The sequence below is a fragment of the Ornithorhynchus anatinus genome, chromosome 18, assembly GCF_004115215.2.
Source record: "Ornithorhynchus anatinus isolate Pmale09 chromosome 18, mOrnAna1.pri.v4, whole genome shotgun sequence".
In the NCBI taxonomy this organism is placed as follows: Eukaryota; Metazoa; Chordata; class Mammalia; order Monotremata; family Ornithorhynchidae; genus Ornithorhynchus; species Ornithorhynchus anatinus.
In genome coordinates, this window is record NC_041745.1 from 14,148,498 (window position 1) to 14,162,275 (window position 13,778).

Genomic DNA, 13,778 nt, shown 5'->3' on the forward strand with positions numbered 1-13,778 from the left:
CCCCTAGCCATAATTTTTTACCGCCTGCTGCATGATAAAGACTGTAAGCTCCCCGTGGGCATGGTTTGATTCTACCAACTCTTTTGTACTGTCCTTTCCCAAATGTTTAGTACAGTGTTCTACACATAGTTAGCACCTCAGTAAATACCATTGACTGACACTGACTGATCCAAATGAGGGCACTGATCACGCTGTTTGGGGATTAGAAAGGAACTGTAGTTAATGAAATACACAAGTAACAAACAAATGGGCAGATAGGTTAGCAGAATAAAGTCATCTAGCTTTCTGGTTTCTTAGGACTCCCAAGCAACACTGGTACTCTCAGATAGAGCTGATAATCTCCTGCCATAAAAAATCCCTGGCCAGTAAAAATTGAATGACTCTACAAATTGACTGGAGAGAGCAAAATTTCACAAATTAGAAGGAGGAAGTATTTCAAAGTTATTTCAAGTTATTTCTGCACAACAGTACATAAAACAGGTGCTTCCTGTCTCACAAGCCCGTAACTTTGGCGTTATCCTTGGCTCCTCTCTCTCATTCAACCCACATATTCAATCCATCACTGAATCCTGTTGGTCCCACCTTCACAATATCGCTAAAATCCACCCTTTTCTCTCCATCCAAACTGCTACTACCTTTATACAATCACTCATCCTATCCCTCCCAGATTACTGCATCAGCCTCCTTGCTGACCTCCCAGCCTCCAGCCTCTCCCGACTCCAATCCGTACTTCACTCTGCTGACCGGATCATTTTTCTACAAAAACATTCAGGACATTTCACCCCACTGCTCAAAAAACTTCAGTCCACTTCCGCGTCACTTCCGCATCGAACAAAAACTCCTCACCATTGGCTTTAAAGCACTCAGTCACCTTACCCCCTCCTATCTCACCTTGCTACTCTCCTACTACGACTTAGCCTGCACTCTTCATTCCTCTAATGCTATCCTTCTCACTGTGCCTCCATCTCGCCGCCAACCCCTAGCCCACGTCCTGCCCCTGGCCTGGAACACCTCGAATCCAATAGATAATTACTCTCCCCTGCTTCAAAGCCTTATTGAAGGACATCTCCTTCAGGAGGCCTTCCCTAAGATCCCCCTTTCCTCTTCTCCCCCTCCCTTCTGGCTCGCCCTGACTTGCGCCCTTTGTTCTTCCCCCGTCCCAGTCCCACAACACTTATGTACATATCTGCAACTTATTTATAGTAATGTCTGTCTCCCCACCCCTACACTGTAAGTTTGTTGTGGGCAGGGAATGTGTCCGATTATTGCTGTACTGAACTCTCCCAAGTGCTTAGTACAGTGCTCGGCACACAGTAAGCACCCAATAAATACTACTGAAAGAATGAACGAATGCAAGGTACAGGGTAATTCTCCTAGAACATGAAAGTTAAGTTCTTGACAACCTCACACAATGGAAAAGTCAGGTTACATTACACATTGATCAACACCACGCTTCTTCCGACATCATATCATGTTCTATGCAGATGGAAACGTATTGTCCAAAGAATGCTCCTAACAGTTATCAGTTCAAAGATTGTAGTGAAAACACACATTATGGAAGAACTTACTGTAACAGGTTTTGAAGCACAAAAACAGAAATAAAACACATTAGAACCATATTGTAGAAATAATTCTTCTTTTTCTGGCATCTCTACTTGAAATTTCACTGGCAAAAGACACGTGCGTGATAGAAGTGCCTGGTATAATGCTAGATGGGTGTTTTGAACATGTTTTAAATTTTAAATATTTCCATTGGAAACCAAAATTTGTTCGCCTGCATGTCACACTAAGCAAGTATGCCTATATAGTTCAGAACAAAATGATACTACACTTTGAGAAGCAGCATGGCCTAGTGGAGAGAAGACAGACCTGGGGTTCAGGAAATCTGGGTTCTAATCTCAACTCCGCCAAGTGTTTCCTTTGTGACTTTTGGCAAATCAACTTTTCTGTGTCTCAGTTCCCTCATCTATAAAATGGGAATTAAATTCCTGTTCTTCCTCCCTCCTAGATTATAAATTTCAAGTAGGCCCAGGATTGTGTACGATCTGATTGCGTTGTAACCATCCCAATGCTTAGTGCTTGAAACATACTAAACACTTAACAAACACCACACTTATTATTTTTATTCAAAATCTGTCACGTTTTCTTCATTCATACTTAAAGAGAAAACCTTGTGGATCAAAGTTGTTTGGCTCCTTCGATTTGGAACTCATTTTCAGTTAAGATACTGTACTATCCACTTTAGTCACTATTACTGAGACAGGGACTGTGTCTGACCGAATTTTCTTGTATCTATCCCAGTGCTTACTACGGAAGATAGTGTTTAACAATAATAATTATTACTATTATTATTACTGTTGTTTGTAGTACTGTGATTTTTCTGATTACTTTGAAGTCAAACATCCAGGGAGTAATCCCAGAGTACAGTATCTACATCTATTTACAGCTGGGACGGGAATTTTCTTAAGAGTTCACACTAGTAAGGCCCAAGATTTTCTCAGTAGTTTGCCACCGGCAGCAGCCTATGATTCTTGGATTTGGAACCCTCAGAAGGTGTGGGACGGCATGGGAACTGGGGGTCCAGCTAGTCAACCCTGCACTCTAAGTATGCCTTAACCCTGGGACCCCCTTTGCCTGGGCCCAGAGATGCCTGAATCAAGGTGAGAGCTTGGGGAGGACCCTGAAAGCCCCACTGTGGAGGACAGTCCTAGCCTCAGGTGGCATCGGGGCCACGGTGGGACACATGGTCTAATGGACAGAGCCCAGGCCTGGAAATCAGAAGGACCTGGATTCTAATCTGGGTTCCCCTGCTTGTCTGCTGCGTGACCTTGGGCAAATCGCTTCACTTCTCTGGGCCTCAGTCTACTCATCTGGAAAATAGGGATTAAGAGGGTGAGCCCCCCCGTCCAACCCAATTTGCTTATATCCACCCAAGGACTTAGTACTTGGCATATAGTAAGTGCTTAACAAATGCCACAGATAATTTTACAATTATTAAGGGCTGGCTTCAGAGGCAATCTCTCTGAATCTGATGGTTCCACACATGGATCACAAAGACACTTTTTGTTGTAAACAGGAAGATAGGATTCACTTAGTAATGGAATTTAATAGTAATAGTAGCTACTATCAAGAAAAACTGTCTTTTTGCAGGCCTGGTACTTGTTTCCAACTTCATCCAGGGGTACCCACCGTTCTAACACCCACTGCACTTCTCCCCTTAACAGCTCTTATTACTGTCCATGGAATTTCCCCAATTACTCACCCAGATGGCAAATTTCAGCATCCCAGGTTTACTCCTGGAAAATTCCCAGGATGGAGACCTCTCCCCTCAGGGCTCAGAAATTCCTAAAATGGCCCTTCCGTTCCTTGTCTCCTCTGCCAGTCCCTTCCTCCTTAACCAAATCCTCCTCTGTAACCGGCTGTACTCAAGATGATGTGACTGACATCATAAAATGAGATTGTAATTTCTCTGCTTTAAAAATTTCTGGACTTTTCCACCCTATCTGTAGGATTATCCTAGCTTGGTCTGTCACAGACAGTTAAGCCTCCTGTTAGGTAGCATGTTTGCCAAAGTACTAAAGAGGCTTAATAAATCAACTTTCCTGGCCCTCTTTCATTAAAACTTGGGAGGGAAGAGCATCAATCACTCAATCGATGGTACCTATTGAGTGCTCACTATGTGCAGAGCACTGTACTAAACACTTTCGAGAATACAATCCAATAGAGTTGGTAGACACAATCCCTGCTCCCGCTAGACTGTATGCACTTTGTGGGCAGGAAATATGCCTGTATGCCTGCTATACTGTACTCTCCCAAGGGCTTAGTACAGTGCTCTGCACACAGTAGGTGTTCAATAAATATGACTGACTGAATGGAAGGACCTTACAGTTTATCGTCCCTTCTTTAAAAATTCTCATTCATTCATTCAATAGTATTTATTGAGCACTTACTATGTGCAGAGCACTCATCTAAGTCATTCAGCCACAGGAGGGTTTAGAGAGCAGGGGTGGAATGAATGTTCTGCATTGAGATTAGCTCTGGATTACAAAGCGCTACATCCAGCCTTTCCAAGATGTAGAGACATATGAACATCTCTGAGCAATGGAACCAGAAGAGAAGATTCTAGACTGGAAGCCCTAAAGAACATTTTTTTCTAGATCTAAAGAGCCAAAGTTTCTATCCAAGATAACTTAAAAACTGTGACTTCTCTTCCTTTCAAATTCCCAGCCTCACAATCTCTCTGACCTCGACATCACATCAGTGAGGCAGAGTTCCTGGTTTCCCCCTCCACAGCGGGATAAAGAGGATCCAAAGATTCGGGCCGCAGCTGAGAAAGGCAGGTGGGTGACAAGCTGCAGACAATAGGGTGGGCTAGAGGAGCAGAAATGTAGTTCTTGAGGGTAAGACCCACACTTAAGCATTACGTGCACTGCGGATCATAGATATGAAGGGAGGGTTTCCAGGGGCAGGGGACCAGTAAAGAGGAAGACCCATTAGCCTAGCTGGACCAGTGGCTAAATGGAGAAGGTGGCACAGATCCTGAAAATGACATGGAGGGAGAAGCCTCCAGGTGAGAGCTGAAAGCGGCTGAACAACAAAAATTGCCCAACAGTTTCCCCATGCCCGTTGGCAGTTAATAATAATAATGTTGGTATTTGTTAAGCGCTTACTATGTGCCGAGCACTGTTCTAAGCGCTGGGGTAGACATAGGGGAATCAGGTTGTCCCACGTAGGGCTCACAGTCTTAATCCCCATTTTACAGATGAGGGAACTGAGGCACAGAGAAGTTAAGTGACTTGCCCACAGTCACACAGCCGACAAGTGGCAGAGCTGGGATTCGAACTCTTGAGCCCTGACTCCAAAGCCCGTGCTCTTTCCACTGAGCCACGCTGCTTCTCTACTAAACAGTCATTAGATGATGGCAGCAAATTAGCTACAAAATTTGGGGGAGTCCCAGTCAGAGCCACTTCCTGTAGAGAAAGAAAAGTGAAACAATCCAAGTACCCTCCATGGTTCCTAACTGGAAAGTTTGGTTTTGCAGGAGTTTCCAGCCTGCCACCGGACAAAAATCCCTGTCTTTGGGTTGGGAAAGCTTACATCTGATCATTTTCTTCAAAGGATCTATGTGAACGGGCACCTACAGATCAATCAATCAATCAATCAATCCATCAGTTGTATTTATTGAGCACTCACTGTATACGAGCATTGTACAATACAACAGAGCTGGTAGCCATATTCCCTGCCCATAAAGACCTCACAGTCTGGAGTGGGAGTCAGCTATTAATATATATAAATAAATTACAGATAAAGACATTAGCGTTGTGGGGCTCAGGGAGGGATGAATAAAGGGAGCAAATCAGGGAAATGCAGAAGGGAGGGGGAGAAAAGAAAAAATGAAAGCTTAGTCAGGAATGCTTCTTGGAGGAGATGTCCCTTCAATAAGGCTTTGAAGGTGGAGAGAGTAACTGTCTGTAGGACATGAAGGAGGAGAGTGATCCAGGCCAGAGGCAGGATGCAAGCGAGGTTGGCGGAGAGACAGAAGAGATCGAAGGTACAGTGAGGTAGACTAGATGGAGGTACAGATGGTTGGCATTAGAGCAGCAGAGTGTGCAGGCTGGGCTGTAATAGGAAAGCAGCAGGGTGAGGTAGCAGGGGACAAGGTAATTGAGTGCTTTAAAGCTGGTGGTAAGGAGTTTCTGTTTGATACGGAGGTGGTTGGACAACCACTGGAGGTTCTTGAGGGGTGGGGAAACATGGACTGAAGGTTACGGAGAATAATGATCCAGGCAGCCGAGTGAAGGGTGCACCGGAGTGGAGAGAGGACAAGAGGCAGGGAGGTGAGCAAGGAGACCGATACAAGTAATCAAGGCGGGATAGAATAAATGCTTGGGTTAACAGGTAGCAATTTGAATCGAGAGGAAAGGACGGACTTCAGAGACACTGTGAAGGTTGAATGGACAGGATTTAGTGGTAGATTGAATATGTGATTTGAATGAGACAGATGAATCAAGGATAACTCCAAGGCTTATGAGACAAGAAGAATGGTGCTGCTCTCTAGAGTGACAGGAACGTCAGGAAGGAGAGAGTTGGGGTGGGAAGATAAGGAGTTCTGTTTTAGATATTTTAAGTTTGCTGGGACATCCAATGAGAGATGTCTTGAAGGCAGGAGGAAATGCGAGACTGCAGAAAGGGAGAGAGATCAAGGCTGGAGATGTATATTTGGGAATCATCCCACTAGAGGTGATAGTTGAAGCCATGGGAGTGAATGAGTTCTCCAAAGGGATACAGAGAGTAGAGAACAGGGAAAACAATCTTTTGAGGCTGGAAGTGGTACAGAGAAGGGGAATTGGAGAAGGGACAGAGGAAGAGGGATGAAAGGCCCAGGGCAACGATTTAATGGCTGAAAAGGGAATCCAAATCCCCAAATCCATAGGGGAAAGGTCAGCCTAACACCTCCGTGGACTGTGTCCCAGGTGCCTGATGTCATGGTAACAGCAGGCTGACCCCAAAGCTTCTTATCCAGGGGCTTGATAAACTGCAAATTGTCCACATTAACCCTTTCTTTCACTCAGAATAAGGTCCAGAGTAAGAACGGCTGGCAGAGGGCAAAGTAGATTGGCATTCCCAGGTATTAGCATCTGTCCATCAATGGGGAAGCAACCCCTCAACAACTGTCGCTCCCTCCCTCCATCCCCACAGAGCACACGGATAAGATGTAGGTTGTCTTGGGCCGTCAAGTCGTCTCCGACTCACGGCAACACCAAAGACACATCACTCCCAGAACATCCCACCTCCATCTACAATCGTTCTGGTAGTTTGTCCATAGATTTTTCTTGGTAAAAATCTGGAAATGGCTTGCCATCGCCTCTTCTGCGCAACAAACCTGAGTCTCCGCCCTCGACTAGCTCTCATGCCGCTGCTGCCCAGCACAGGTAAGCTTTGACTTGTAGCACATGGCCTTCCACTCACTAGCCACTGGCCAAGCTAGGAATGGAATGGGTAGGCCTCTGCTTGACTCTCCCTCCTGTAGTCGAGACTGGTAGAGGACTGGAAACTGTGATTCTGGGAGGGGATGTAGGTTGTGGGCACCTTAAAATGAAAGCTTTGTTCAGTTCCTTCCCAGCTCCATGCACTTCTAACCTGTAGCCTTTAACTCGTGGTTCCCCTGGGGTGGCCAGACTCCCAAATGGCCGAACCCCATCCCGGGGCCTAGTGAGTAGTTTATTTTAATGTCTGTCTCCCCCTCTAGCCTGTAAACTCCTTGTGGGCAGGGATCACAACTATCAACTCTGTTGTATTGTACTTTTCCAAGTAAGCAGCGTGGCTTAGTGGAAAGAGCCCAGGCTTGGGAGTCAGAAGTTGTGGGTTCTAATTCTGGCTCCACCCCTTATCAGCTGTGTGACTTTGGGCAAGTCACTTTACTGCTCTGTGCCTCAGTTACCTCATCTGTAAAATGGGGATTAAGACTGTGAGCCCCGCATGGGACAACCTGATTACTTTGGATCTGCCCCAGCGCTTAGAATGGTGCTCGGCAAAAAACACCATCATTATTATTATTGCACACATCAAGGTCTCAATAGATGCCACTTACTGACTGATTAAATGTGTATTGTGTGGAAAACACGTGGAACTACACAATGGGAGAACACCATAAGCAAAATAATAACAATAATAATGGTGTTGTCAAGCACTTATTATGTACCAATTACTGTACTGAGATAGAAAATAAGCACATCAGATAATGTTCAAGGAGATCATGATCCAACACGGGAAACAAACAAACGCAAATGATATACACACAGTAGGAACAGGAGGAACGGCATAGGTACAACCGGTAAAAACAAGAGTATAGAGAAATGAAGAAATGAAGAAAAAGTGAACAGTCCATCAATCAATCAATCATATTTAATGAGCTCTTAATGTGTGCAGAGGACTGCACTAAATGCTTGGGAGAGTACAGTCACAGAGTTGGCAGACACATTCTCTGCCCACAAGGAGCTTACAGTCTACAGGGGAGACAGGCATAATAGTATCTGTTAAGCAATTACTATATGTCAAGCACTGTACTAGGAGATGGGGTAGATAAAACATAATCAGGTCCCACATGAGGCTTACAGTGTAAGTACGAGGAAGAACAAGTACTGAATGACCATTTTGCAGATGGCGGATCTGAAGCACAGAGTAGTTAAAAAAACGTGCCCAGGGTCACACAGCAGGTAAATGACAGCGCGAGAATTAGGACCCAAGTCCCCTGACTGCCAGGCCCGTGCTCTTTCCACTAGGCCACGCTGCTTCTCTATTCAAGGAGATTACAGATAGAAAAAGCAGTGGGGGAGCTGAGTAGGGCGAGGGGCTCGAGGACAGGGTCAGAGCCAGGAACAGTTAGGAGGTTAGCTTAGGTGGAGTGAAGAATGTGAGGCGGTAAGTTGCGGCTGGCCAGCAGACATGCGGAAAGTACAGAGCCGGAATCTCAAAACCAAGGATCGGCCGCTTTGAATTAATGTGGCAGGGAAAGGGTAGCCATTGGAGATTTGGGAGGAGGGAATAGCTGTGCTCTGAATGTACGTAGATATGTATGTAAGCAATTACTCTCCTCACCTTCGAAGTCCTATTGAAGGAACACCTCTTCCGAGAGGCCTTCTTGACTAACCTCTCATTTCCTCTTTCCCCACTCCCTTCTATGTCACCCTGATTTACTCCCTCTATTCAGTCCTCCCTCAGGCTCACAGAACTTAAGGACATATCCATAAATTATTTATTTATATTAATGTCTGTATCTCCCTCAGACTGTGAGTTTGTTGTGGGCAGGGAATGTGTCTACCAACTCTATTGTACAGTCCTCTCCACACAATAAGTGCTCAGTAAATACAACTGATTGATTAATGAGAACTATCCTGATTTTTATTTACCTTTTATGTATCTGTCATTGTCTTTATAATAGTAATAATAATAATAATAATAATAATAATAACTGTGGTATTTGTTAAGTGCTTACTATGTGCCAGACACTGTACTAAGCGCTGGGGTAGATACAATTAAATTGGATTGGACACTGTCCCTGTCCCATGTTGGCCTCACAGTCTCAATCCTCATTTTACAGATGAGGTAACTGAGGAACAGAAAAGAGAAGTGACTTGCCCTAGGTCACACAACAGACAAGTGGAAGAGTCGGAATTAGAACCCATGACCTTCTGACTCCTAGACCCATGCTCTATCCACTACACCATGCTGCTTCTATGTTTTATTCTTTCATCCTTTCTTAGGTGTCTGTGCTAGTCCCCTCTCCCCCTTATATTCTTATACTGGGAGACACCCTGGGGAACAGTGCTTCGCACATAGTAAGCGCTTAACAAATGCCATCATCATCATCAAGAGGAACTGTGTCTAATTCGCCACCTCTGGATTATTTTGCAGCACTTAGTAATGATGATGATGATGGCATTTGTTAAGCGCTTATTATGTGCCAAGTACTGTTCTAAGCGCTGGACTCTGCATGTAGTGCTCTGCACATACTAAGTACTTAATAAATATTACTCCCACTATTAATATTCAATTGTATTTATTGAACACTTACCATGTGCAGAGCACTGTACTTGGAGAGAGTACAAATTCACAGTAAATAGTTCTCTGCCCACAACTAGCTCACAGTCTGGAGGGGGAGACGGATATTAATATCAGTAGAGAGATATATATTCTCATATTGAATATCAATATGAGAAGCAGCGTGGCTCACTGGAAAGAGCACGGGCTTTGGAGTCAGAGGTCATGGGTTCGAACCCCGGCTCTGCCACTTGCCAGCTGTGTGACTTTGGGCAAGTCACAACTTCTCGGTGCCTCAGTTCCCTCATCTGTAAAATGGGGATTAAGACTGTGAGCCCCACGTGGGACAACCTGATTCCCCTATGTCTACCCCAGCGCTTAGAACAGTGCTCGGCACATAGTAAGCGCTTAACAAATACCAACATTATTATTATTATTATTATCAGTAAATAAATTACAAAGATGTACAGAAGTGTGGGGCTGAGAGGGCAGATGAGTAAAAGGAGCAAGTCAGGGAGACACAGAAGGGAGTGGGGGAGGAGGAAAGGAGGGTTTAGTCAGGGAAGGCCTCTTGGAGGAGATGGGCCTTCAATAAAGCTTTGGAGGGAAGGAGAGTAATTGTCGGTCAGAAATGAGGAGGGAAGGCATTCCAGGCCAGGGGCAGGACATAGGCAAGGGGTCAGCAGCAAGATAGACAAGATCGGGGTGCAGTGAGAAAGTTAGCATTAGAGGAATGAAGTGCGCGGGCTGGGTCGTAGTAGGAGAGTAGCAAGGTGGGATAGGAGAGGGTGAGGTGACTGAGTGCTTTAAAGCCAATGGTGAGGAGTTTTTGTTTGATGTGGAAGTCGATGGGCAACGACTGGAGTTTCTTGAGGACTGGGAAAACACATCCTGAAGGTTTCTGTAGAAAAATGATCCGGGCAGTAGAGTGAAGTGTGGACTGGAGTGGGGAGGGATGGGAGCCTGATAAAGTCATCAAGGTGGGATAGGATAAGTGCTTGTATTAACTTGGCAGAAGTCTGGATGGAGAGGAAAGGGTGGATTTTAGTGGTGTTGTGAAGGTGGGACTGGCAGGATTTAGTGACAGCTTGAATAGGTGGGTTGAATGAGAGAGAGTCAAGGATAATGCCAAGGCTTGTGAGACAGAAAGGATGGTGGTGCCTTCTACAGTGATGGAAAAGTACAGGGTTGGGGTGGGAAGATGAGAAGTTCTGTTTTGGACCCGTTAGACTTCAGGTGACAGGAGGGCAGCCATACAGAGATGTCTTGAAGGCAGAAGGAAATGTGAGACCGCAGAGAGGGAGAGAGGGCACGGCTGGAGACGTAGATTTGGGTATCATCCTCATAGAGGTGGTAGTTGAAGTCATGGGAGCGAATGAGTTCTCCAAGGGAGTGGGTGTAGATGGAGAACAGAGGGGACTCAGAATTGAATCTTGAAGGATACCCACAGTTAGTGAGTGGGAGTCAGAGGAAGAGCTCACAAAAGAGAGAAGAATGAGCGACCAGACAGATTACTATTACTATTATTACTAGTTCACTTCCACAACCTGAAGAGACTGAATGGAAAATGCTCTACTGATTCTGATGCCTGAGCAAATCTGCTGATCTTGAGCAGGGATCCAAGGGTGCTGTCAAGATGGGCTTTGCTATTATTATTATCATTATCATTATTATATTTGTTAAGTGTCAAGAACTATGTGTCAAGCATTGTTCTAAACGGTGGGGTGGATACATGATAATTAGGTCGAACACGGTCCATGTCCCACATGGGGATCACGGTTTAAATAAATGAAGGCCATGACTTCATTTTTATAGCCCGTTTTCCCAGAAGATCTCAGGGTGAGGAGCGTACCTCTCCAGATTGAGTGACTTATGCTCTGCCTCTCTGCAGGAGCAGAGGCCGGCTGAAGTCGGACTGGAACCTCCTGTGACTCGCACCCTCGGCCATGAAATCTGACCATCGTTGCTTTAAAGACCTGGTCTTGACTTGCTGTCTCCACATAACCTTCACTTGGTAACAGATGTTGACAATAAGACTCAGTCAGTCAAACATATTTACTGACCACTTACAGTGTGCAGAGCACTGTACTAAACGCCTGGGAGAGTACAAAATAACAATAGAACAGACATATTCCCTGCTCACAGCAAGCTTACAGTCTAGATGAGGAGACAGACATTAACAGAAATAAATAAATTACAGAGATATACATAAGTGTTGTGGGGCTGGGAGGGGGGATGAATAAAGGGAGCAAGTCAGGGTGAGGCAGAAGGGAGCTGAAGAAAAGGAAAAGGAGGCTTAGGCAGGGAAGGCCTCTTGGAGGAGATGTGCCTTCAATAAGGCTTTGAATAAGGGGAGAATGATTTTCTGTGGGCTAAGAGGAGGGAGGGAGGGCAAAGGCAGGACGTGGACGAGAGGTTGGTGGCAAGATAGATGAGATCAAGGTACAGTAGGGGAGACTGAGGTATAATAGACAAGAACGAGATACAATAGATGAGACAACAGACGTAGCTCTAACCTTGACAATTCACTAGGCACCTTCCTTCAGAATTCAAAGTACCTGTTTCACATCCCTCCTACAACATGCATCAGTGGGAGAGAAACTGAGGCATGAGGATGTTAGATAACTTGCTCACCACCACCACCACTTCCCTGGGGCAGGACAGGAAGCAGAAACAGCTCTAAGGCCAAGTCCGAGCCTCCAAACCCCGGGGTCGGACAGCCTGCAGATTCCCACGGCCCCTTGCCTTCCGGCCACTGTTAATCCAGCACAGACAGCAGCCTCAGTGGGCACAAGACTCTCTTCTCTGAAGCTGGAGGCCAGAGGGGGAGTGGGAGTGAGAACAGGTTGCCCTTGGCATCAGTGGTGAGAAGCCAGACAGGGAAACAGCCCTTAGGCTGGGCTATGAGTCCTCACACTTCCCAAGTTCTCATGCCTCTCTCTGGCTCTCTCTTTCCCTCTCTCTGCCAAGCTTTCCCTTCCTCTTTCTTCCTCCCTCTCTCTCTTTCCCTCTTATTTGTCCTTTCACTCCATCTTTCTTTCCATCTCTCTCCCTCTCTCTCTTTCTCCCTCCATCACCCTCTCTCTCACTCCAATCTCTCCATATCTCTGTTCTCTTCCCCTTTCTGTCCATATTTTTCCATCTCTCTCTCTCTCTCTCACTTCTCGCATCTCTCCCCACCCCTGGTCTCCTCCCCTGCCTCAGGATGGGAGAAAACCAACCTCAACCAGGAAGAAGCATGGTAGTGGTCCAGGCTGGACATGACCTAAAGCCTGCTGCCCTGCAGTTTCACCCCACAGTCCAATATCCAGACATGGACACGAGCCGTGGTCAGAGTCACTAGAGGCGCCTGCACCAGTGAAAGGGGGTCGGCTGTGCACAGTCCCTCTCCAGCAACAGTTCCCATGACTCTCTCTTGTCTGATTGAGCACACCATGTGAGGAAAACACAAGCTGCGTGAGCGGGTTGGGTTTGGATAGAGGCTGGCCTCACCTTCCCTGACCGGCCTCTGGTGCCACATCACACTCTCGCCCGGCAGCGCTGTCTGGGGTGGATTTCTGGGGCTCTCCCTGCCCAGTAGCAATCCCGGGAAACTCCTTCCATTCCGTCAGCGGGCCGGCCCCTGGGCCGGCCCCAGGCCCGGCCCCTGCTCGGCAGCAGGCGTTGGCCTGAGGTGGCCTGGATGTCTGATTCAGTTCCAACTCCAGCCTTGGTGGGATCGGCCCGCCTTTGCTCTCCAGATACATCTTCCCAGGACTGTAGGTTTCACCTGGAAAGCAGGCAGATGGACAATGAGAAACAGATTAAATGGACCGCTGGCTGCCTCTGGACCCAGCCCTGCCCCCTGCCCTCGGCCCCTACCGGGCCACCGCTGTCAGCAAGGGGCACAAAATAGTTAAAACTCCAAGCACAGCCTCTGACCTGGAACAGGACTGAACCAAAAGCAAAATCTTCTCAAGGCGCCGTGCGGCAAGAGTACTGTCCATCCCTCACTGTCCTTTCTGAGGCGAGATTGGGATGCTGAAAGCACAGTGCCGGGGAAGCGCTGTGGCTTGGAGGAAAGCACGGGCCTAGGAGTCTGAGGATTTGGGTTCTCATCCCAGCTCTGTCAGTTGCCTGCTGTGTGACCTTGAGCAAGTGACTTCACTTCTGCGGGCCTGTTTCCTCAACTGTAAAATGGGGATTCATTACTTCAAGTTTATTCTTGCATGCTTTGACTCTGCCCTCTCCTCTACCAA

The 13,778-nt window shown here is 46.5% G+C and overlaps 1 protein-coding gene across 1 annotated transcript in view; it reads right to left on the reverse strand.

Moving 5' to 3' along the window:
• Positions 1-13,301, reverse strand: part of OCA2 (OCA2 melanosomal transmembrane protein) — a 227,071-nt gene extending 213,770 nt beyond the window's left edge. The window contains exon 1 of the mRNA XM_039914722.1: positions 13,033-13,301. Within this exon, the coding sequence (XP_039770656.1) occupies positions 13,033-13,286 (254 nt within the window). The 5' untranslated portion in view covers positions 13,287-13,301. The remainder of the gene's footprint in view (positions 1-13,032) is intronic.
• Between the last annotated feature and the right edge of the window lie 477 nt (positions 13,302-13,778).